This window comes from Myotis lucifugus, unplaced genomic scaffold (assembly GCF_000147115.1).
Source record: "Myotis lucifugus unplaced genomic scaffold, Myoluc2.0 scaffold_316, whole genome shotgun sequence".
Taxonomy (NCBI): Eukaryota; Metazoa; Chordata; class Mammalia; order Chiroptera; family Vespertilionidae; genus Myotis; species Myotis lucifugus.
In genome coordinates this window covers 349,212-374,736 of record NW_005871364.1, presented here as the reverse complement: position 1 = coordinate 374,736, position 25,525 = coordinate 349,212, and the positions used below count along the sequence as shown (strand labels likewise).

Genomic DNA, 25,525 nt, shown 5'->3' with positions numbered 1-25,525 from the left:
GCAGGCTGAGGGGGCAGCATCTGTCCAGGCCGCTGGGCATGACGGGCACAGAGGCCCAAGGACGTGGAATAAGCTAGTGCAGCTGGAGCAGAGTGGCCGGGGGAGCGTGTGCAAACTGAGCATGCTCAATGGCCTCTGTGAGAGGAGGCTGAGGTCTGCGGCACCAGGGTCATGGCCAGGGTTGCCCTGCCAGCAGGAGCCCTCTCTGTTCTCATGCAGCCAGAAGCGGTGGCTGAGTGCAGAGAGGAAGGCCCCGGTGGCCTCTGGCCGGAGCAACCCTTGGTTGGTGCGGAGCTCAGCAGCTCACTGCAAGCAGGGCTGTGGTTCCAGACAGCTCCTCGCAAGGCTGAAAGTGTGGGTGCCCCGAGTTCTGGCTGTCATGCTTGCACATCCCTGAAGCAGGCGGGGAGCCTGTGGGCTTGGGGAGGCCTCGGCTGGCTCTGGGAACTGAGAGGGGGACTGTGGCTGCAGGGTGGGGTGGGCCAAGTGGGCTTTCGGCTGGATACTGGGAAGCAGCGGAGGGCGGGGCTGCTCACAGGCCCACCTGAGCAGGTGTGTGGAGGAGGTGTGTAGCGGCTGAGACGGGCGCTTTAGGAGTGAGGGGTTGTGCTGAGCTGGGGTGGAACCAGGTAGCCCCTTTCTGGTCCCCACATTGCTCAGCTGTCTGAGCCAGATGACCATTGAGACCCCCTTCAGCCCTGACATGGCCCCTGACTGGACATGCCAGCCCGGCCTGGCTGAGCGTCAGCCTGTGAGGAGATGCCTCTCGTAACCAGCTCCCAGCCCTGCACGCCCCTTTCCCCGCTCCGGAGGCTGTGTGTGGCCTTGGCGTCTCTCGGTTTGCCCGAGGACCTGAATAGTGGGTGGCACTGTAACAGGGCATGTGACGTTTGTCAGATGAACAACCTGACTGGGCACCTTGCCAGCCTGCGGGGATGGGAGATGGAGACGCCTGTGAGTTTGGTGCTAGAACCTGGGGACAGAAAGGGAGGCATTGTTTCAGTGGGGGCCTGGCAGAGAGCGGGGAGAGGTATTTGCTGTCTCAGATAATAAAGTGTGCAGTTTCCTTCCCGGCCTCTTCCGCATTCTAGGCTCTATTTTGGCAGGAGCTACGTTTTTTTCCTGGACTCTCCTGTCACCTCTGTGGGACCAGGGTTTCTCCCAGTCCTGCTGACGCTGCTTGCTGGCTGGCTGAGCCAGGCGTGTGACACCTCAGGTGGTCTGGGCGTGTGACACCTCAGGTGGTCTGGGCGGGTGAAGCCCAGGTGGATGCGTAGTTGTGGGCGGTGTCTGCCTTCACGTGGGGGTGCCTCTGACCCAGAGGCCACCGAAGGCTCACTGGGGCAAGTGTGCAAAGTAGCACCCTGGGGAACCCGTTGTCCGCCTGGGTGCTCAGGCCCAGCCACACAGGCACCCTCTCTCTACATTCCTGCATCTGGACATGGTGAGATGTGTGTGGTGGTGTGTGTCTCTCTAGGTGCTCCAACCTCGCCTTGTCCTTCTGAACCCCTGTTCTGTGAGCCTTGCGCTCAGCAGCAAGTTCTGCCTCGAGGAATCTTCCTCCACCCTCCCTTAAAGCCCCCGTTTCTCCCACCTCCAGCCCAGCCTGGACGGTGAGTTTTACGTCTGCCCAGGGACTGGTCCTGGGAGATTCATTAGGTGTGGCTCCTAGCAGTCCCAACTGACTGACTGTGGTAACAGGCAACACGCACATATAGAACAAATTCGAGAACAGTCTCCTCCCGGTCTTGCCTTGGGCAGCCATTGGTTCCGGTGGCCTTGAACCTTTGCAGGGGGTTCTGTGTGTAAACAAAGCTGGTCTTCCCTCCCCACACGGAGCCATGCACGCTGCATCTGGGAAATGGTTTCATATCGGTCAGGCTGCTCCATTCTTTCGAATGGCTGTATGAGATCCCATTAAATGACCTTAACGTCCTTTTCTTAACTAGCTCTCTACTAAGAGACACTTAGGACATTTCTGATCATGTTTTACAAACTTGCTACAGTGATCAATACCCTTGTGTGGCTATTCCGTGTGCATGTGTGGGGAATTCTGAGGCATAAATACCTGGAAAGGCACACGCTGAGTTTATGCATTCTTAACTCAGGCTGCTGCCCACATTTTCTCCATAGAAGTAGGACCAGTTGAACTGCCACCCACCGAGGGCTGGTCCAAGCCCCACCACTGATCAGTTTCATCTGCACGGAGGCGCGGAGTGTGGGAGAGCGTCAGGGCCCTGAGAGGGGCGGCACCGGTGCCAGGCGCACCCAGCCTGTTCGGACCTTGAACCCGGCCACCCTGCCTCTGTCTGGCCTTTGAGTGCTCACACTTCCTGCTTGTCTGCTCTAGTCCCTGTGCTGCGAGGCCCTGACCACCCCAGCCTGAACTTGTGGGTTAAATAGTGGTTCCGAACAGCAAACGGCGATGGGAAGATTGCACTGTAATTTTCCTCACTCCGGCCCTGACAGTCACAGCGATGGTGTTGTGCCAAAGGCCTGGCAGCCTCGGTCCTCTGAAGGGGAAGCCCTGTGCACGTGCCCCAGGCCAGCACTGCATCGGACGCGCCGCTCTGGCCTTGGCCCTTCCAAGTTCAGTCCTCGGGCTTGCACACGGTTCACGGGTGACTGCAAAAGTCGGCGCTGGCCCATCACTCCTGGCTCAGGTTCCTGTTGTTTTAGGATCAAATCCAATCTCCCTGGCTGGTCTGTCTCCAGCTGTCTCTCCTGCCCTCTGCCTTGTGTAACTTTCCAGTGAGACCTCTGTCCACCTACCCATGCTGGGCCCTATCCCCCCTGCCTTTAAAAAAAAAAATACATTTTTATTGATTTCAGAGAGGAAGGGAGAGGGAGAGATAGAAACATCAATGATGAGAGAGTCACTGATTGGCTGCCTCCTGCACGCCCCACAGTGGGGATCAAGCTTGCAACCTGGGCATATGCCCTGACCAGGAATCAAACCATGACCTCCTGGTTCACAAGTCGATGCTCAACCACTGAGCCATGCCAGCTGGGCTCCCCCCTGCCTTTGCTTTTGCTGTCCCCTTTGCTTGGAATGCCTTTCCTCCTCCGCCACTCAGAAACCCTCTGTCTCCCCACCCTCGCACCCATGGGCATTCCCATGTGGCAACATTCCCATGTGGTAACTCTGTTACCACCAGGCACCCACGTCTCCCACCCAGGAGCCCCCAGTGAGGGTGGGCAGAATGGGGCTGCTCTGCAGCTGAGGAGGAGATGCCCACGCACACACTTCTTAGGGCTCTCACTCTTCCTGGTCTCCTGCTCCGGAGGCCGCAGGCGAGTGCTCAGACGTTCGGCCCCTCTCTGGAATGCACAGGAAGGTGGGTTAAGACCAGGTGCCAGCTGGTGGGGAAGCCTACTCTCCCAAGGAGCGATTTCAGGAAAGCTAGAGAAGCAGCATGTGAGGAGATGCCCTCTGCATGCCAGGCTGAGCCTGCAAGACACGGAGGGCTACCTTAGGCCTGCACAGGACAGCGTGGGCCCTGACACGGAGCCATTGTCTGTCACGCGTGTGCCTGTCCTGTGGGCACATGTCTCCCTGCCCTGCCGAGATTGGGTCCTGGGTAGTCATTGCACTGTGTAGCTGTAGTTTCTTTTCCACAGACATAGAGTGAGTGGTGGAGGCGGGATTTGAACTCGGAACTTCTACCTGTATTTCCTATTGGATGAGAGCAAATCCTTGCATCTCAATCCCTGCTCATTTCCTGCCCATAAACGGAACTGCAGAGGAAACAGTATCTCTGATGTTCATCCCAGTCCCCTCGATTGGCTTCAGTCAGCAGGGTCCACTGTGACCCTCCTACGCATCCGGCACGTGCCAGCCCTGGGGATCCTGCGCGTCCTTCCCTTGGTGCCACGTGGAGCCTCTTCCCGGAGGCCACTGTGGACTTGGACGTCCGGTCGTGTCATTTGTTCACTCTGCCGAGAGGAGTCTGTCTGGGTCCAGGGCTGGGAACAGATGCAGAGACTCCGGCCCAGTGTGTGCTCCTTGGGGTGGAGGAGGAGCGGATGGGGGCGCAGCCTCAGCTCTGCCTCTGCACGGTGTGACCTTGGGCTAGTTTCCACTTCCTTCTCCTTTCTGAGAAGGAGCCCCTGGGTCATGCAAGGTCTGACCATCTGAGACTGCCTCTGGGAGAGGGAATTGCAAACTCTGTCCCACTTTCTCTTGCTGCACCGAGTGTTAACGTCTGACGCTGGGGATCGAGGGGCCCCTAGAACAGCGTGACAGGCTCACTCTCATGGTTGTGCTTGCATAAGAGTGGCTCCGTCCGTGTCTGCTGAGATACGACCACCCAGGAAGCCATCACAGAGACCCAGAGCAGACTGCTTGTTCCACGGGGGTCTGGGCAGTTCCCAGCCTCGTCGCGCTTCTCCCACCAGTGGCTCCAGCTTCGGTCCTCTCTCTCCCACTCTAGACTTGCGTGACTGAGTGAGTACAGACGAGGACTGAGGCTTATGGAGGCCCATCATTTCAAGGACGCTCTAGGATTTTACCCCAGGTCTGGCGGCCTCCAGCTCCTCTGCACGTAACCTCTTCCCAGCATTGGCCTCACCTGACGGAGGAGGAAGCCAAGGCCCAGACAGAAGGGGCTTTTAGCCCAGCTGGCATGGCTCAGTGGTTGAACATCGACCTGTGAACCAGTGTTCAGGAGGTCATGGTTCCATTCCAGTCAGGGCACGTGCCCAGGTTGCCGGCTGGATCCCCAGTGTGGGGTGTGCGGAGGTGGCTGATCAATGATTCTCTCTCATCTTTGAAGTTTCTATCTCTATCTCTTTCTCCCTTTCCCTTCCTCTCTGAAATCAATAAAAATATATAGCTTTTAAAAAGAGAGCTTCTTGCGCTCTGTGTGGTGCCCCTCCTCCATCCCACAGGGGAAATTTCATTTCCGGAGCAATTTGTCAAGTTGAACTTCCCAGTCCTGCCAGAGGTTAGAGGTTGGGCTGTGCCTGGCTGGGCTCTTGGGCACATAGCCCAGCAGGCAGCCTTTCGCCTTCTGGGTCCTGAGTGAGGTGAGGTGAGGCGAGGCGAGGCGAGGTGAGGCAGGTGGTGTCCTGGAGTCACAGAAGCACCTAATGTCGATATCCACTTTATTGTTACTTTTCTTGCTTGTGCTTTTGGTATCACAGTGAAGAAGCCAGTGTAGAATTCGAGGTCAGGAAGATTGATACCGTGTTTTCTTCTAAGAGTTCTGTAGTTTTAGCTCTCACCTCGTAGGGTGGTGTGCATGTTGTGAGTCCCAGGTCAATGCAGCTGTTGTTATTATAAAATCACTAGTGGCCCAGTGCACGGATTCATGCACATTGAAAGGAAATTAATTAGAATTCCTGGGGCGGCGCCACTGCTAGAAGGGCGTCTGTGGAGTGAGCGGGGTCCCTCCAGCAGGTGGGGTCCCTTGGCCTGGCCTGCAGGGGTTAGGCCGAAACCTGCTCTCCGACATCCCCCGAGGGGTCCCAGATTGTGAGAGGGCACTCTGCAAAGTTGCTGTCAGTAAACCAGATTCGGGGCCAATGGTGCCCTAGGAACAATGTAACCCATGGCCAAAGGTGGAATTGTGCGGCCCCGCAAGGAATCAGGCTCCCTCCTCTCTGGTTCCAGGATGCGACACCCGAGAACCGCCGCTGCCAAGTCACCACAGCTCAGCAGCTCCTGTGTTGAGCATCTGCCCCTGGGTGGTCAGTGTGCATCCTAGGTATCAGACAGTCCCATGGTCACTTAGCCTTTTATATGTATAGATTATCGATTATGATTATTATTTATTTTCTGTGATCGGGATTCCCATCTGGGTAGAATGAGTCTTGCTCCTTCCTGAAAGATAGTGTTGGTGTCTGACCCTGCTTCTGGCACAACCAGGTGTGTTGAAGAAAGGGAGGATCTGATTACCGAGCCCCCTTCCCCCATTTTCCCTGAAACTTGTCATTAGCTTAACCAATGGACACAAGATACTGGGGGGTAGGGGAGGCCAGGGGAAGGTCAATGGGGAAGAAAAGGAGACATATGTACTACTCTTTGCAATACTTTAAGCAATAAAATAAAATTAAAAAAAATACATTTCAAAAAATTCAAAAAAACAAAACTGAGAGGAGAAGGCTGCAGGCCCTCCTGAGCACCATCACCCAGCGTCACACATTAGCACATTCTGACCCCCGCGTTCCATCTATGCCACACCTGTTTCTTTGGAAACAAGTACCAGACATCATATCTAATCTGTAAGTAGTTTTGTGTGCACCTCAAAAAAATGAATCACTACTTTCTAAAAAGGGATCGCAGTGTTTCGTGGGAGTGGCCAGAGCCCCTGTTACCTCCCGAGAATCCAAGGGCAGGAACTGTGAGTGGGCGCCCCGCCTTCGCTGTGTAAGGAGCAGGTTGGCTGGCTGTGGCGGCATTGGGGCCTGTCAGGACCTGAGCTGTTCACAGAGGGGTGCTCCCTGGAACCTCCGCTGCTGTGGGGTGGGGTTGTGTCCTCACCAGGCACCAGCAGGAGGGTCGGCCCATCCGAGGTGCCGAGCTGGTGGCATGCCCCTCTCTGTCTGCTGGGTGGGCCAGGGCAGGATGAGCTCAGAGAGTCCATGGGTTACAGAATCATGAGAATCCTTTCATATACATGATCTCCTGTCGCCCACCGCACTGCCCTGAGATAGTTTTTTATTATTTTATAGACAAGGAAACAATCTTGGACATTACTTGTAGTTTCTTTTTCACAAACATGGAGTAAATGGTGGAGGCAGGATTTGAACTCAGAACTTCTACCTGCATTTCCTATTAGATGAGAGCAAATCCTTGCATCTCAATCCCTGCTCATTTCCTGCCCATAAATGGAACTGCAGACGAAACAGTATCTCTGATGTTCATCCCAGTCCACTTGTTTGGCTCAGATTCTCAGCGGGGAAACCTTGACTCCCTCTAGTACTGCAGAGGGACCGGCGCGCCTCTTGGCACCACCATCCTATAGTATCCCTGTGGGCTTGGGGGTGCATCTGCTGGTCGCTGCTCCTTTGTCCCCTCAACAGTCGGCGTTCTCCAGACCTCCTCCTGGCCCTGCTGACCCACGGTTGTGTTTCTGCTTTTCCAAACTCTGTCCAGTCTGCTCAAGGCCAGGCTCTCCTTGTTAACTCTGGGATCCCTTCCTCGGTGTTCTCCGCAGGCCCTCGCAGGGAACGTGTTTACCATTTGCCATGGCGACAGTTTGGCCCTTTCCCCTCTGAGCGGTGATAAAATGGTCCAGGGCGCTCACCCGTCCAGCAGTTGGTTTGGTAATTCTAAGAGACTTGTGAAAAATGCGTGAGGCCTGGGATACAATAGATAAGCTGAAATGCTTGCAAGAAAATCCACTTGTGGATAGTGGGGTGACTGGAAAAGCTCTTTCTTTGCCCTCTCTGTCCTCGTCCCAAAAGAGATCAGGTTTAGGAATAATTCCTCTATGAATGTGGATGCTTTCATCCCGGGTCAAAAGCTGGTTGGCGCCTGCTTGTCACATATTTTCCCTTTTCTCTAGCTTCTTCCCCTCATGAGTTTGGCTTAAATTCCTGTCTTAATGGCTCTGAGTTCCCTCTTCAAAGGTCACTGCCCTGAGGCATAAAAGTGGAACCAGAACCGCCAGCTCTTCCTGGGAAGGGGTCACGTTTGAGGGGGGGAGGCAGTAGGAGGGCCATGTTTTGTGTGACTCAGTAGTTGGGGGAGGGTTGGGCCAGCCCGTCAACACGAGCATCTCTGCTCCTGCCTCCTTATTGGAAGGCAGGAGGGTATGTGTCCCTGCCCTGTGATGCCTCTCACACGCGGCTGTCTGTCCTGTTCTAGAACAGCCCCTGCGTGGCCTTGAAGTCTGCCTTGCTTTTCTCCAGTGTAGGCTCAGTCGGGTGAGGAAGCCGAGATCCAGATAAAGTGGCTTGCCCACGGTGACACTGGGAGGTGACAAAAGGGGAGCCCGGTTTTCTTGGTTTCTTCCTCTACACCGGGCGCTTCCTGTGTGTTGGGAGAAGGGGGGGACAGTTGAGTGCTTTTAGTTCATAACCCAGAATACGAACCCCTCGGCTAGGGCTGTGGATCAGTGGAGCGCAGCCTAGAAGGCGTTGGCTCATGCGCGTCTGCTGCGCCCACACGGTGCCGAGGGCTGTCGATGGAGTGGGGTTTGGTGAGTGGATGGCCTTTCAACATGAGGACACTAATGTGATTTCATACGTACGTGTGAGTCCTGGTGTCTCCTTGGCAGCGTTGACCTGGTTCGGAGGATCCTGGTTCGGAGGATCGGAGGATGGGGTCTGATGAAGGAATGCTGGGTAGTTGCCGATGGGGAGCCCACGTGGGGAGGTGCAGGCACTCAGGTGAGGCCAAGGTGTGGACCAGAGAGAGGAACGGGCATGGCCCCTCGACCTGAAGGATAAGCCTTCCTTGAGGACACCTCATAGCTTCGCCCACGTCCCCTGTGGGTGGCAGCGCCGGCATCGGCTGCTGGCTCATTCTGCCGGACCAGGGCAGTGAGCCAGGCGCTGAGCTCACTTGCCAACAGTCACCTCTCTCAAGAGGAGGAGGCGGGGGAGGAACAGGCCGTGAAGGTGGCTTTGATTCTGCACTTAGACCTACAGAATGCGGGGAGAGGACCTCCTGAGGGTGAGAGTGTGCAGGCCCCACCCATGGAGTTCAGGGGTGTGGGGGTGGGAAGCAGGCCTCCCATGTGTGTGCACTGCTGCCTGTTAGGGACAGAGACATTGTTTTAAACATTCAGAGAAAAGGACACAAATGAGCCCCTAACCAGACCCTCTGGCATGAAACTCAGTGGGGAGCCGATTTCAGAGAAGTAGATATGAATCTCTGGCTTTTGTGTTTGAGAGCTCTTAAAAATGATTGCTAGGAACCAAAATAGGCTCACTGAAAACAAGGATAATTCCAAAGGGAGCTTTATTTTTGCTGATAAGGTTACTAGAAAAGAAGCAGGACGGCTTTTTCCCTGGCCTTTGCTGACCTCCCAGGCTGCTCTAGTAGACTGGGCGGGAGGCGGGTGAATTAAGCTTATATACTCGTTCCTTGGGGTGGCTATTACCGAGTGCCTTAAAATAGTAGAAATGTAAGCTCACACCGTGAAGGCGGCTAGAAGTCTAAAATCAAGGTGTCTGCAGGGTGGGTTCCTTCGGGGGCACTCGGAGAGCATCTGCTCCGAGCCTCCCTTCCAGCTTCTGTGGGGCCAGTGGTCCTTGCCCCTTCTTGTAGCTGCATGACTTCCATTGCTGTCTGCACACGGCCTTCTTCCCATGTGTCTCTGTGTCCAAATTTTCCTCGTCTGAAAGACACCCGTCAGTGGATTAGGACCCCTCCTAGTTCAGTATGAACTCATCTTCACTTGATTACATATCTGAAGACACTGTTCCCAAATAAGGTCACTCTCACAAGGACCGGGGTTTAGGACTTGGACGGATCTGTTGGGGGTAGGGGTGGGGACACATGTCAACCCACAGTAGCAGCAGCTGCTGAGTGGCCTGCCTTACCCCATCTTCTCACAGAGCTCCTCTGGTGACCCCAGCATTCGGCAGCTTTGTCCTTAGAGCTGTCGGTGTCAGAGCCACAGGGATAGTCTCATTGCTGTGTTGGCCTGACAAGCTTGCCCTCACCCTGCATGGGGATTGGGGCCCCAGCAGTCACAGAGGTGATGGTGGCAGGGCCAGAATCCCTGGGTTCTTTTCCTAGAAACATTCTGCTCTGTCCTGTTGAATTGTTACAGATAATAGTTTCTGGTTCCACGTGCGCACTCGTATTCGTTCCCCAGGAAGATTGCGACTTCCTTAAAAACCAGTTCTGGCCCTGACTGGTTTGGCTCAGTGGATAGAGCGTTGGCCTGCAGACTGAAAGGTCCCAGGTTCGATTCCGGTCAGCGGCATGTACCTTGGTTTCGGGCACATCCCCAGTAGGGGGTGTGCAGGAGGCAGCTGATTGATGTTTCTCTCTCATCGATGTTTCTAACTCTCTATCCCTCTCCCATTCTCTCTGTAAAAAGTCAATAAAATATATTTAAAAAAACAAACAAAAAACACCAGTTCTGTTCCTTTTGCATTCCCATCGTCTGCTGTGAAGCTAGTGGGGATTAGAGCAGCGCTTGTTGGAGTGAGCACCCGAGGGCCAGCTGGTCTCCCGTGGCCAGTGTCTCTGCCAGGCCTCCCCACAGTCCCTCTAATGAGTCTTGGCATCTCACTGCCACTGGCCCTGCCTTAGCGTCCTCATCGGTGTGGGTGCTGGGCCTCTCTGTGCAGCCACGTGTGCAGTTGCTCGGGGAGCAGCACTGGTTTCAGGGTCTCAGCACTGCTCTACCTTTCTTGGCTGTTTTCTCAATTTGGGTTCCATCTTGAGTTTAGGCTCTGTCAGGCCTCTCCTCCAGATCCCGTGGGAACTGCTCCCAGCTACCCCGTTTCTGCGCTTCCTCTTCTCAGTGAGGAGAGCGCTCTTTCCCCAGAATTCTCAGCAGGAGCTCTGAGCCTGCCTCTGATTGGACCAACTCGGGTCACATAACCTCCCATGAGCCAGTGACTCCAGGGGCAGAATGCCCTGATTTGTCTCACCAAAGCCCTGGGATCTTGGGGCCCAGTGGGTGGAGGCCCCAGAGGGGACTGAGGGCTGGTGGGGGAGTGAGAAGACGGGGGGATGAGGTAGGGGCGTGTGGGGTGAAGTCTTGCTTGTTATCCACCGTTCAGCACGGGCCTCTCCTCACCGGAAGGGGTGTGCTTTCCTTTCAGGAATACATCGACGCCCACCCTGAGACCATAGTCCTGGACCCCCTTCCTGCCATCAGGACGCTGCTCGACCGCTCCAAGTCCTACGAGCTCATCCGGAAGATTGAGGCCTACATGAAAGGTATGGCCGCAGGCGGCTCTGCACCGTGGCGGCCCCCGCTGTGGTCACTGCCGGGGCGGGAGGGCTCTGGTCTGTGTGAGCACTCGGGGCGGAAGCAGTTGAGTTCCAGGGGCCGCACATTGTGGGGAGGCCCGTCCTCCCTCTCTGACCAGCAGAGTTGGGGAGTAAACGCCCAGAGTGCTCCTTGGAGAGCGGCTCCAACCACTTCAACATGCTTGGCTCTGTTGTCTTAAAGCCACGGAGTGGCCATGAAGTGTCCCCATAACACAGCGGTTAGAGAGCAGGCGTGTGTGTGGAAGAGCTCAGGGCGGGCGGGCGAGTGCAGTTATGTAACTGGGTGAAGGAGACAAACAGAAATTAAAGGGCCTTTAATCAAACACACGGAGCTGTGTAACGTGGCGGCTAGACTTCGCGGGGCACGCCGTGTTCTCGGGGCAGGAGCCTCCCTCTTCGCCGCAGGAGCTTCGGCTGCCAGATGTGGCCTCCTGTCCCTGGGGACCCCCCACCCCCACCTCCCGGGCAGGGCAGCTCCGAGGAGTCGGACTCCTTTCCAAGGTGTTTGTTTATGCCTTTTGGAAAGAGTCTTGTTAACAGTCACCCCCTGGTTGTCTGCCTGGCGAGGCCTTCCCTGCGAGAGCTCTTGTGTCATTGGAAGGAGACGTGCTTTGCCTGCGCCTCGGGCGTTGTAGGGATGCATCCCAGGCTGGAGAGGCAGCCCCTGCTCTGCCGTTCAGACCATGCGTGTGGTCTGCGCACACGGCCTGGAACCCTGACCTGGGTGACCTGCCTCAGGCGTTTTGTGTGCTGGTGGGACCGGTGGGCAGTTTGGCCCACAGGACCATGAGGGGAATGGAGAGCAGCATTTATTGGGTGTGCCAGGTGCCTGGTCCTGGGTTAGCCTTCTCCTTATACTTTCTCCTCGTGTGCTCACGAAGGAGGTCTCCGCCCTAATTTTATAGATGATGCGAAGGCTCGGAGAGGTCAGCAGACATACTGGTGTCACAGCCCGTCAATGGCATCATAGCCAGGTCTCTACCCAGGCTCCCTAGCTCCTAACCCCCGAGCTTGACTGTCATGCCCATGGCCAGAGGCCCTGCATCTAGCAAGCACCTGGCATAGGTGCAGCCATGACCCTGGCTAGGGGAGTTGGTGAGTTCTTGAATCCTTAAGGAACTTGCCCTGTGAGAGAGCTGGGTGCTGGACCTGGTCATCCTGTAGGGGGTCTCGAGGCCTGACTCCCTGGGTGCCTGGCTAGATTAGGTGGGTAGATCGTGGACCCGACTTCCAGGGAGTGGGGGCAAGTGGGCACACCAGCGCCCTTTCCTCCTTGGGTCTGGAGTGGTCAGTGACGATGTCAACTTCCCTCCTCTCGTGTTCCTTTCCTGGGTCCAACCAGAGTCCCCCGGGGGGGAAGGAAGATCTAGAGTGACGCTTGGGTGAATGTTGGTTCTGGAAAGAAAATCCGTCCCTTCCCAGGTGTGTGTGTTGGACATGGACTGTGTGTGGAGGGACAGGAGATTGTATGAATAGGTGAGAAGTCCCGGTGAGTGGGAGGAGAGGCAGGTTGGCAGCCATGGCTCGTGTCCTCAACAAGCCCATCAGAAGAGTGCTGGTTCTGGTTCTGGTGGAATTAGGGAGGCGCCTCAAAGGAGGCTTTCTCAGAGCAAAAGAGGCATTCCCCGCTTTTGGAGGGGACAGATAGATTGTATCCGAATCTGGGCTTTTTTAAAAAAAATATATATATATATATTTTAAATTAATTTCAGAGAGGAAGGAGAGGGGGGCAGAGATAGAAACATCAGTGATGAGAGAGAATCATTGATCGGCTGCCTCCTGCATGCCCCACACTGGGGATGGAGCCCGCAACCCAGGCATGTGCCCTGACAGAATCAAACCGTGACCTCCTGGCTCATAGGTCGACGCTCAACCACTGAGCCACACTGGCCCAAATCTGCACTTTGCTGCTGTGCGGTCTGGGCCAGGTCCCTGCTGGCTTTCTGTAAGATGTAGGTAACAAGTGGTTTATCCATGGGCTCCCGGGTGGGGGTAACTGGGATGATGTCTGACAGCAGGTAGCATGGGTGCCAGCCCATTGGGGCCACGGGAATGGCAGCTGCTGTTGCTGCTCCCTTATGATGGAAGGGGGTAAAGCATCTGGATTGGATCTTGAAGACATCGGGGCTGAGGGTCAAAGGTGAGCCTTGGCTTGGAGTATGAGCATGTCCAGACGGGAGCAGGGACTAGTGGGGATTGGGGGGGTAGGGGCTGGACCGCAGGGTGCACATGATGCAGGGCCGCCCTGGTGGGAGGTGCAGAGGGAGTGACAGCCTGGGCCTCCCAGGCAGGGATGTGAAGTGAGCAAAGTGGGGAGAGAGCTGAAATGTGGGGTGCTGGTGAGGGACTTGCAGACCATCGGGTCAGAGTGGAGGCTAGGAGTACCTCATGCAGTGGGTGCGGGGGGGGGGGGGGACTTCATTTGTGCACAGTCATTGAAGGCATGTGAGCTGGTGAGTGAGAAGACATTCTTTTCTTTTAATTAAAAAAATTATTCTCACCTGAGGATATGTTTATTGATTTTTTTTTTTTTTAAGAGAGAGGTGGAGAGAGAGAGGGAAACGTCAATGTGAGAGAGAAACATTGATCAGCTTCCTCCTGTACACATCCCAACTGGGGATGGAACCCGCCACCTTTTGGTGTACAAGACGATGTTCCAACCAACTGTGCCACACCTGCCAAGGCCAGAATACATTTTAGACAGATCGGTGCAGACATGGCCTGGAGACAGGTTCTAATGGCCATTACCTGTGTCCTGTTGTGAGGGGGACATTCACCCAGCCACAGGCCCAGGGGGCCTGGTGACCAGCTCCCAGTGGGGAATCAGACCCCACTCTGCTAGGTCCAGGAAACCTCAAACCTGGGCGTCCTTAGCTCAGGAGCTGCCTGCTAGGGGCACCCCCCTCCAGGCCTAGCAAGAACTGGTGGAGGAACCCTAAATACGGCCTTGGTCTGAGGCCAGCAGGAACTGTGTGGGTGGGTGGGCCGTGACTGCTGCACCCTGCGTTTTCCTTATCGGGCATGCCAAGCCCGGCTGGTATTATTCCAGGAGGGCAGCGAGGCCGAGACTTCCTATAGAGCCTTTTCCTGCCCCCGTCCCCCCCCTCATCCCCCCCATCCCTCCTGGAGCTGTTCATGGGGAGGGCTGCTGGCTCCTCCTCCCCCCAGAGGCCAGCTCCTCTGCAGATGAGAACCTTCTCTGGGAAGCGCACCCTGGCGCTCCTGCTCCTCCCCCCACTGCTGAGATTCCAGGAGGGACACAGCCTTTAGGCGTGCTGTAAACAGCTATAATTACCCTTTTAAATCCCTCAGACAGTTCTAGCAATCCCTGCGACACTGCTTTTGTGTTGGAAGCAGGGGCTTCATGGAGACTTCAGCCCCGTGGGGAAGCTGCTCTCCTGTCTTCGGGAGCTTGGGCAGCTGCAGAGAAGCCTGGCAGGCGGGAGGCTCTGCAGTGGGGTGGGCTGTGGGCACAGGGGTCCACGCTCAGCAGCCCGCTCCCTCCATGCAGAGCATCGGCTGTGGGGCAGGTGAGGCCCGCTGCCCGGAGCTCCAGCCGCACCTGTCAGGACCTGCACAGCCTCGGGTGGTCGGTGCCGTCTCATTTTACGTTCCCTGAGCTCTTCTCATTCTGAGTCTGGAGGGGAAGCAGGGTCCTTTTTCTAAGTCAGACCTGGTTCAGACTACCCCCCCCCGCCCCCCCCCTTTGGTCTCATGTACGAGCCTAGAGGAAGGTCGCCCGGTGGTTCTGTGTGGGACAGCAGAGACTGAGGCTTCCAGCGCATGGTGGTGTGGCCCTCCTGGTCCAAGGTGGTGCCTAAACTCAGCCATCACAGGATTTAGACGTAGGGGTGGAGAGGAGGGGGGCTAGGAACAGGGAAGCAGCCCTGGCTACCTTTAGGTCTGGAAGTTACGACACCATGCTTGGTTCACACACCGCTGGCCAGAATGCAAGTCACCCCTGAGCTGCTAGACAGTGGGGAAATGTGGTCTTTATTCGGGGCAGCGATGTGCCCAGCTAAAACGCTAAAACATTAACATGGATTCCTGCCTGGGGTTGAGTGACCTGGAATGACCATTTTCCCCGCTGCTGGCCGGGGGCGTGGCCCCAGCCTGGGACCTCAGCAGTAAGTCCTTCTCCAAAGAGGTCAGTAGGTGCAGAGTGACGCACCCCAGAGCGCCTGGGCCATGGGTTTCCCTTGTAGCCCCTGCTTCTGGGTGGGGCTGCACCCACCCCTTAGCCAGAGGCACAGATGGCGCTGAATCTGGATCCAATTCAAACCAAGGGCGGGAGCCTCCCAGAAATTAAACTGCCTGGGGCGGGCGGAGAGGAGGGCACGTTCCTCCCGTGCACACCTTCACGGGTCTTCTTTCTCAATGACACCCGCTCTGCCTTATAGGCCTGGGACTTTGAGATGGGCTCTGCCACCCCGTGCCCAGCGATTCTGGGCCAGGCAGTCGCCAGCTCCTGATCCTACTGGTGAGAAAGCACCTGGGCTGTGATTGGATGATACAAGCTTGTCGCCTTGGTCCTGGCGCAGCCGCTGGGGACCTGCCTCAGACCACAGGGCAAAGGGCTCCAGAGGCCCTTCAAGCTGATGGCAGCTGCAGGCGAAGGGTCGCTTTCCTGGTCTCCTTTTCCCGAGCCTCCCACACGTGTGCTCTGGGTGACAGATGGCCGTTGGACACGGGCCTCTCTGGGGAGGGCTGTGCACACCGCAGCCTGAGCGACACTGCCTGTGGTTTTATGGGAATTTAATCAGGGTGGGATTGAAATGGAGTGACCCAGACACCAAGTGAGAGAAAACAACATTCCTCACAGCCCAGGAGAAATAATTCCCACACAGCATCTGCCACTGGGTGTGTGGAGTTGAGGGCCTTTCACTCGGAGGTGGGGGCTGGCTGTCCTGCCCACCCGTGGCGAGCTGCAAGGTGCTCTGGGTGGGGAGGGGGCTTGGAGTCGAGGCCTGAGCGCAGGTCCCCCATGTCCTCTGCGTGTGTGGCCTGTGCAGGTCACCTTTTCTCTGAGCCTGTGTGGTCAGCGAACAGGCGGGCACGGCGAGAATCACCTTACGTGTGTCAGCTAACTTCATTCTCACGATGACCTATGAGAAAGGCACCTCTGTCACCCCATAGTGGTGAGGACACTGGAGTGCGAGAGCTTATGTTGGTTGAGGCCACAGAGCTACTTGGGGGCAGAGCTGGGATTCAAACTCACACCTCTGGCTGTGCTCTTAGCCAGAGTTCCTGAATGGGACTCCCAGTCCTCGCGTGTACTGCTTCCTCCATGAGCCTGGCGGGGGAGAGGAGGGGAGCGACCAAGGCCATGGATATAGTAGATACAGTTGGGGGCTCTTCTGCCTGAGAGCCAGTGATTCCCCAGAGCCTGTGGGGCCTTCCACACTGGCAGCTGGCACGGCTCCCGGGCGCCCTCTGGTGTCCAGGCAATGGCACTGACGAGAGAAGGTCCTTGGTGGCCACCAGCAGCTCTGCCCTGTGTGTTACGGAGGGAACAGAATCCTGCCTGGTTCTTGAGAGCAGCAGCACACGTGGAGTGGGAAAGAGCAGGGCTTTGGTGCTTACAGGCCTGGCTCACATCGCAGCCCCCCTTGTGTGCTGGGCAGTGGCTGCCGTCTGAGCTGTTTGCTCGTCTGCAAGGTTGTCGGCACCACTGTGGGGAGGTGTGCGGAAGGGCTGGTTCCAGTCCCTGCAGCAGTGTGGCTCAGAGTTAGATGCTGTCAGCTCCCTCTCCTTGGTCCTTTGGGAGCCTGGTTTGGGTGGGAAATGTGGCAGAAGCTGTGGTGAGTTGCCGGGGTCCAGCCCCGGGGGTCCAGGGGTTCCCAAAGGTGTGGACGGAGTCGGCGAAGAATGTTTTACACAGAGATAGCCTTCAGAACTCTTTCGCTCTCTTTAGTCTCCGTGGATCTTCCTGTGCCTGGCTGAGGCCACAGAGAAAGATCCTGAGGCAAGCTGAGCCTTTATTTTATAGTCAGAGGTAAACAAGGTAGTGGTTACCATAGTTACACTGTTCTTGTGAGTTTCACTTGTTTACACTGTTCTTGTGAGTTTCACTTATTTTGGCCATAGTTACACTGTTCTTGTGAGTTTCACTTGTTTTGGCAGCATTTGCTGCACCTCCCACTGCCCATTAGCTACCCAGATAAGATCTAGGGAGCCTCATAAGGTCAAGCCTAAATATGCTAAGAGGACTGTGCCCTCTAAGCTGGGACTTGTTTGTGACTTTGCCAACAGGTCAGTCCGAGGCTTAATCCTATATGGGCTCCCCACAGTGGGTAGTGGGGGGCTGGAGCTGAGGAGGACCAAGAGGAGGGGGGTATGCCCCCACGGACTGTTCCTGAGTCAGGGCCGGCTTCTAGCTCTGGTTTTGTGCAGGGGGCTGGCGTTTTGGATCAGCCCACTAGGAAAAGTCTTCACACCTCAAGTGGGTTTCTGAGGATTGGCCCCTGTGATGCCTGGCAAAGCTGAGAAGACGCTGCCCCCCATCAAGGGGTCTGGTGTGAGGAGAACAGGGCACCAGGCCAGGCCAAGCTCCTGGAGCAGGCGGTCATGGACGTGGCATGGGTCCCCTAAGCTGATGGGGAGGTGGGCCTTTGGGTGGGCACTTGGCTCCTGGTTCCTCTCCCAGAGGGAAACTGTCCTCGTCTTCACTCTGGCCGCCACCAGCCACCCAGGCAGAGACCCCCATCAGGTGAAGGTGGAGGCCTGCAGAGGAGGGTCGTGCTGTGGGCCCCGCGGTAAACCACCCCACACCAGGGCAGGTTGCGCACCGGCTGTGGGCCCAGCCCAGGGAGGCACCTCCTCCACATCAGGAGGCTTATGGGTCTGAGTCCAGCCCTGCCCTGGGGAAAACTGCTGACTACATTGTGACCGCCATCGACAATGAAACATTTCAACTTCAGTGATGGGCAGTGAAAGAAAATGTGTCTTAGAATCAGTGGAATAGAGCCCAGCCCACCCAGCGCACACGGGAGTCCGGTCCGCAGGCCCCCGAGGGCGCTCACCCCCAGCCGCACAGGCACAGATCGACCTGGAGTCCCTGTCAGCGGGCCGGGCCCTGTGCCCTGGAACTCCAGCCTCTTCAACCTCAGCCCCGCTTCCCAGATGCATTCTAACGGTGTGGAATCCAGCTTTCTAGACCCTTCTCCTGCACAATAAATACATTTGTGCTTTTAAAAAAATAGGGACAGTGTCATGTTACATATGTTCTCATAAAACCTGTTTTCTTCTCACTTAATAGATATCTTGGCTTCTTCCCACGTCAGCCCGTAAAGATGATGGAGGTCAGGTCTGCCCCGTCGTCCTTGCCGGCAGCATAGTTCAGCACGTGGGTGAACGCGTCGTAACTCACTTGGCTATATCGGGCTTGTTGGGTCATTCCAGCTTGATTTGGGTTTTTAAGAAAATAAACTGCAGTAAACATAGATCTTTGCCTACTTCTAGAATTAATCCCTAGAAGTGGAATTTTTCCGTCAGAGATGACCATAAACATTTCCCAGGTTGGCACATCTTGCCCGATGGCTCTTCAGAAAGTTTAAACAGACTTTACTCCTAATTGCGCCTGCCTGCCAGCGAGCGATGCCCATCTCACCTCGCACTGCTTTTTCTGTTGGCAACATTGAGCATCTCCTCACGTTTATTATTAGCCGTTTGCATTTCTCTGCGTGAGTCTTTTCATCTCGTTTGCCCATTTTTCTATTGGGTTTGTGGTGTTTTTCTTTTTTTTTTTAAATATATTTTATTGACCTCCTGCACACCTCCCACTGGGGATGTGCCCGCAACCAAGGTACATGCCCTTGACCGGAATTGAACCCGGGACCTTTCAGTCCGCAGGCCGACGCTCTATCCACTGAGCCAAACCGGTTAGGGCTGTGGTGTTTTTCTCATTGATTGGTTAGAGCCCCTTTTGGATTAAAGAAATTGTCTCATGGTTTCAGAATATGGACCATTTCGTTGATGGACGCTTCCTCTTTGCGCTGTGGCCAGGTTCACGTTTTCTGCTCTGCTTTTAAAATATGTGCTGCCAGAGGGAGCACTTCAAATACTATTTTAAAAATGCCTTGAAAAAAAAGGCTGCTGTGTGTGGGAGTCGGAGCTGAGTGGGGCCAGCCAGTGTCTGCCTGGGCCCGGAAGGGGCCATAAATCCCGGGGAGCAGCTGCCACGGAGTTAATCCGAGTTTCCAGCAGCCGTTCCACAGGCTGGAGCGGGCTCAGGAGTCTCTGCCTCCACCTGGGCCGTGTCTGGCCTCTGCTGCAGCACTGTCCCCTCGAGATGAAATCGGTCACTGGCCTGTCAGGCGGGAGGAAAACTGCTCAGCCCCTGACCAGGGCGATGTCCGACCGGGAAATGTCAGGCGGGTGATGACGGGGCGCGCACAGCAGGGGACAGAGTCTGGGGGCCATTTTAGGGTTCTGCCCGTCACCTGAGCACACAGAAGAGTTTTTCCTCGCACACTTCTAAGTTAAGTTGAATTTAATGGACATGAAGTCTCTCTCTCTCTGTGGCCAGTGCATGTGGCCCCTGCCCACCCCCTCCCCGGGTGACATCGCTTGCCACATCGGCCCTCACTCCCATCACTGCAGCCATGCTGGCCTTCTCAGCAGCCCCCTCTTGGCCCTTGATCTTTGTCCTTGGTTTCCTCTCTGGCTCAGGCGACCTCCTCCAGGTCGCCCTCCTTGCTGCATACTTCCTTCCCTGTGTGGGCCTCAGTGCCCTCCCTCTCAGTTCCCATAGACCCCTGCTGCCTCGGTCACAGCAGCAGTCCTACTGTGTTTTATGTTCTCTCACTTCTCTCTTCCTACCCAACCGAAGGCCTTAAGGACAGTGTGTCTTTGGGGACCTTGAATCCCCAGAGCAGGGCCTGGAACATAGTAGGTGTTCAATCAGTGTGCAAACAGAGGACGGGTGTTTTCAAGAATCAGATACAGAAGAAGCAGACGCACGAGGGGCTGACCTGTGGCAGGTGGGGTCCCTGGCCATCTGTGGCAACAAGCTGCTGAGGAGTGATGTTCGAAATGGTTCTAAACTGTGGGCCTGGCAGGAGAAAGGGGGGCTGCCATTCCAGAGAGCGAGCTGGGTGGTCAGGAGAAACGGGCTGTCTGTGCCGCTTGAGGGGTCACCCGCCGAGTCCCACGGCCCTCCGATGCAGTTTGGACGTAGCCTGTGGTTGGAGGCAGAAGGCTGCTGCAGAGCTGGGGGAGAGATGCTAAGGGCCTGGTGGGGGTGAGCAGGTGGCAGTGGGCAGGAGTAGAGGGGACAGCCCCGAGATACTGGAGGGGTGGCATTGTCAGGCATTGGTGACAGGCATTGTGTTTAGGGTGGGCAAAGGGTGAGGAGAGGAGAAGGAAACAGTACAAGCCACAGCCGTGGTGCGCATAAGCCAGATGGCAGAGCCGGGCAGTGCTGTGGGCTCGGGTGAGCGGATGCCTCCATGGGTACCGAGGGAGGCCAGGGCGGGGCTTGGAGTCTACCAGCGTTAAGCCTCCAGCCCCGGCCAGACTCCCGGCTTCAGCAGCAAGGATTCCGTTTCAGTAGTGGAGGTGTGAAGGGAGGAAGTTCCTGGGGCAGGTTCAAGAGGCCACTGCCAGGCAGGTAAGAGAGCAGGTTACCAGCAGGAACGGAATGGTACCCTCTGAGAGAGCCCTGGGCTGGGGCCAGGCCCTCTCACCACCCCGCTGCCACATTGGGCGTCTAGAGCCCCTACCCCCCCGGCCCCTCCTCTCTCCCTACTCCTCCTCTTGAGCTTTTGGAGGAGACTGCTGTGGAGTGCTCACCCTGTGCCTCAGAGCTCTGACCCGGGCCACTCACACTGTCAGGCCGGCTTGTCCCTGTCGTTTTTGCTCACCCCTCACTGCCAGCTCCGGTCTTTGGCCCTGCTGGCGACCAGCAGCCCAGATCCAACTTCAAATTCTAAGCACAGGGTGCTCCTCAGAGTCATGCCCTCTGCCGGTGAGTGAGGGAGGCCCCGGGCGCCTGCACGGTTGCTGCTGGTCTGCGTTGAGTCTGGGTTCTGCCCCAGCAGATGGATGGACGAGCAGCTCGCTCTCCCTCCAAAGCTTGATGTGAAGAGTGTTGTCTCTGGGCAGGGAAAAGCACTCTGCTCTGCCTCCATGCAGAGCAGCTAGGCTCTCTACGGGATCCTGGACTTTTAAAAATAGTGGACCCTCAAGTAATGACACCAGTGACGATGGTGATGGAGGGTACCTGCTCCGTGCCGGTTCCTGTTGTGTTTTGTATATTAACTCATTGGATCCTTACTGGCAGGACTGCTCTTCTCCCTGTTTTACAGACCAGGAAACTAAGGCACCGAGAGGTGAAGGCACTTTCTCAAGGTCACACAGACCTCGGCAGCCCCAAGGGTCTGGCCACCAGTGCTGGGGACACACAGCCAGCTCGATGGCCTGTGTCCTGGGCTCTGAGTCAGGAACGGAGCCTTCCCCAACCCCTTCCAGGCCCAGAGTCTCCAGGGGACTAGGAGGGCATGGGGAAGGGCATGGCTGTGGCGCAGGCTGCCTGCCCGGGACGCCCGCTCTGCCACATACTGCTTTTGACCTTGAAGAAGAACTTAACTTCCTAGGCCTCAGATTCCTGCATGGATGAGCAGCCCCAGCCCCACCTGTAAATCCAGCTTACCCCAAGCTGCCTGTCAGAGCCCAGTTCCCCGTGGACCACCTTGCTGGTCTCGGTCTGAGTGCCTCAGTGCTGAGACACCAGGTAGGACCCTCTCTCCTTACCCCACAGGGGGGAACCTGACACGAGACAATCCCAGCTCCTGAGAGCGCCGGCCCCGTTGTAGGTTCCACATCCTGGATGTTGACTGGGCCTCAGTGAATAGGGGAGCAGACGCAGCTCTGATAGCAGCACAGCCTTGCTTAGTGCTCATTAGTGAACCGCACACACCGCCAGCGTGCAGGACGCACCACGGTCCGAGGGGGTGGATGGGCCTGTTGTCCCCATATTAGAGAGACGGGCCTTGGGGCACAGAGAGGCAGGTCGTCCAGGGTGAGGCAGTGGACCTGGGCTCAGAATCCAGGCACTTAGTCCACAGCGGGGCATGCCCATAGCTGCGAAGGGCGAGGAGTGGGGGGAGAAAGGGGGGCGCAGGGGAATCTGTTTCTCCTGAGCCTGACCCAAAGGCCTGGCCAATTTCCAAGTGGTTTGCATGAGCCAGGCTCCCCAGGCCATGCTGGCTGCAAGGGCTGGAACTTTTCATGTGTTTCTCATCTAGGGCTTTGAATGGGCATGAAGATACAGACGACCTGTTATCCAATGGTTTTCACCCTTTTAAAGCCCGAAGTTTCCCCCTTCCCCCCAATTCAGCACCTGGCCTGCAGGGCCCTTGTGCTACGGGGAGACGAGTTACCTACTGTAAAGGGAACGCAGAATGTGGAAGTGGGTTCTTGGGGACATGTGGGGGCGGAGCAAAGGACCATGTCTACGTGTAACTGGGGGATTCAATACTAAGAGCAGATATTCTGACGTATCTGGAGGAAGTGGGTGGGGGAGGGGTGGAGTCCTGGGCAGTGAGGGTGTCCCAGGATCGGTGGCCCCCCAGGGGAGCGACCAGATGAGGGTGGTGTATGACTTGGGGCCTCGCATGTGGTTGCTGTGATGGGATGCTGGGGCTCTTCCTGGCCAGGCCCGTGGGTGGGACATGACACTGGACAGTGGGAGCAGGTCATTGTGGTGAGGACGGGGGATGCCCTCTGCTGTCGCAGGCCCAACTGCGTTTCCTCTCCTCCGTGGGCCTGTCATCCAGGTCCTTCCTGGCTGCCTCTCCTGGCCCTGGCCTGTGGCTGCTCTCCCAGCTACTTGAGTATTCTGAATTACTGGGTGGCTGCCATCATTGTGAGCCAAAAAGCCATTGGAGTTGTTTTCAAAGCTTCTGTCAGGCTGGAACTTGGTCACCCGGAATACACGGGATGTCTTTTCCTGTTTAGAATTCAAGAGCATGTGGCTCGTGCCCCTAACAGTGTAACAGCAGCGGGAAGGTGACTTTGAACAATCGGGGACTGAGTCATGAACGCTGGAGCCTGCAGGTTGATGGGCCAGGCTCTCCGACTTTGTCCATTCAAGTCTGTGGCCACAGTTATCAGGACTGTGCCAGGTCAACAGCGCCACACAGTGGCAGGTTGGGGAGTTGCAGGCCCCCTTTCTTTCCCTTGCTCGATAGCCCTGCCCACTCCATGCTTCCCCTCTCCTTCTGTTGCCAGGGCTTACAGCTCACTTTTATTTCTCTCTCATTTCACCCCACACATGCACGCTTGTCCGAGAGATGGTCCTTGCTGACGCCTGCCTCCTGTGAGCAGTGCTGGGCCAGGGGTAGGGCCCAGTCTTGACCCCAAGGAAGGTACTGTCTGGTTGCTGACTCAGAACCAAAATGTGGGAATTTAATAGGGTACACGAGTTGAGCCATCCAACAGGGCAGTGTGTGGCGTGCGAGAAAGACGGTGCTCGGACAAATGAGACTGCTGGTAGGAGAGGCCTGGTCAGGGGCCATGGTAGGAGTGGGCGTTATTATAAGACAGCTGTTCTCAGGAACTTCCGGGAGCTTTAGGATGCTGGGGTGAGTGGGTTGTTGCCATGAGGAGGGGAGCCCCGGAGGTGTGTGCAGGGGATGGAGGGAGGGATGGAGAGGAGAGCACTCCAATGGCCGGGGTGTGGCTGGGAGTGACCGTGGGTCTGCATTCCGAGAGGAGCTGGGCAGCGTGTTCATCTGACCGGGCTGCCACGGCAAAGCTCCACGGGCTGGTGGCTTAACCAGTAGACGTTAAGGTCAGGGTCAAAGTCGAGGCAAAGCTTGTTTCTTCAAAGGCCTCCTTGATGGGGAGGTGGCTGTCCCCTCCCTGCGTCTTCTCACGGTTGTCCCTCTGTGTGTGTCTGTGTCCTAATCTCCTCTCATAAGGACCCCAGTCAGATTGCATTAGGGTCCGCCCTGAAGCCTCGTGTTAACTTAATCGCCACTTTAAAAGGCCCTGCCTCCAAATACAGTCACAATGTGAGGGGCTGGGGTTCGGGGCTTCAGCATGCGAATTTGGGGGGATAAGTGCAGCCCGTAGCAGGAAGGTGAGCAGGGTCAGGTGGCAGAGGCCTGGAAAAGCTGTCACGCAGCCGGCCAGCGGCAGTTCTGGAGCCTCATTGTAGAGGTGGGCGCTTTAGAAAGGGCCAGGATCCAGCAGCCGTGTGTCACTTAGGTTTGGGGGGGGGGGGGCACCACACCAGGAATCTGGTGGTTTGTGGGGGGAAAATGGTGGGGGTGAGGGTGCCAAAAAGGGAATTGTTTGCCTAAACTCCAGGAACGTCCGGGGGGGGTGGGAAAAGCCAGGGAGAAGCCACAGTCTGGCCGCAGCGCCTGTCCTGCCCCTGCCCCTGCCCCGGAGCTGCCCAGACCCGGGGGAGCTGTGTTTAGGAACTACTTCATAATTTAAAAGCGCATTTTCCAGAGTGGGAGGGGGCAACCCTATGAAGTAGCTACTGTTGTCCTCTTTCCAGCAAGGAAACGGAGGCAGCTGATCGGAGGTGGGCGGGGATTCAAACCTCCGCAGCCCAAGTCCCCGCAGAGCCTCCGGGGCCCAGTCTCTGCGAGGGGGCCCATCATTCGTCACTGAGATGAGGGGCGGAGGCCTGGGCGAGCCCAGCGGGAGGGGCCTCCTGGGTGTGCGGGCAGCGGGTGCTCAGAGGAGGCCCCCTGACCAGAGGCTGGGTCCCCGGGCCCTCAGCGACCAGCACGTGCACAGGCTCAGGCCTGCGAGTCAGGGCACTTGTCTTCCCCCAGCTCTGAGATGGAGTGAGCACCTGGGTCCTGCTGCCTCATCCCGTTCAGTGACACGTGGGCCTCCTCGCCCTCCTGCAGAGGCTGTTTCCTGCCATACGTGGGGCCTTGGGAACAGGGAATGGCCCAGGGAAGCGGGGCCCAGCCCAGCTCTGAGAGGCAGCGTCTGGGTGCCCTGGGCCAGGACGTGGGAGCCCTGGTGTAGTTCATTCACAACTTCGTCGGGGATTCGGCTGTGAACGTGGTCCCTGCTTCACGGGCCTACACTCTGCCTGGAAGGAGGGCTCCCACATGGGCGGCAGCTCTGGCTCAGGCGGAGGGTTTGAATGGATTGAAACTTCCCCCTCCAGCAAGGCCCTCTGGGATGTCGCCTCCTCCCGCAGAGCCCTCTGAGTGCAGTTAGGAGTCTGCCCTCTGAGCCGCACTCTCCCCAGTACCAGGCTGGGGCTGCTGCCACCGCCATCCCAGCTCTCCTGGGGTTGGGAGTCCCTCCCGTCTGCTGGCTAGAAATCGGAGCCACATGCTCTGCCCGGCCCTTGTCTCTGCTTCTCCCCTTGTTGGGAGCTGGGGTGGCAAAGGGCCCCTTGCCGCTGCCTGGCTCGTGGTGGCACCTGGACCCAGAGCCTCCCCTCCCCTTGCGAGGGAGTGTGAGCAGATGGCAGCACCAGGCCCTTGCCGCACCCCAGGGAGGGGCTGGCTCCTTCACCTGGCGTTTTGCAGACGCGGCATCACTTTCTTCTCATCCCTGATTCTCTCTGCAACTCCAGCAGGTGGACAGGACTGGCCTCTTAGGACCCCTTGTTCCACTCGTCAGGAGCCCAAGACCTTG

At 56.9% G+C, this 25,525-nt stretch overlaps 1 protein-coding gene across 1 annotated transcript in view; it reads left to right on the top strand.

The window, feature by feature from the left end:
• The window catches only part of ITPK1 (inositol-tetrakisphosphate 1-kinase), a 112,266-nt gene that overhangs the window by 66,560 nt on the left and 20,181 nt on the right, over positions 1–25,525 (top strand). Inside the window, 1 exon segment of the mRNA XM_023764087.1 lies at positions 10,735–10,852. Within this exon segment, the coding sequence (XP_023619855.1) occupies positions 10,735–10,852 (118 nt within the window).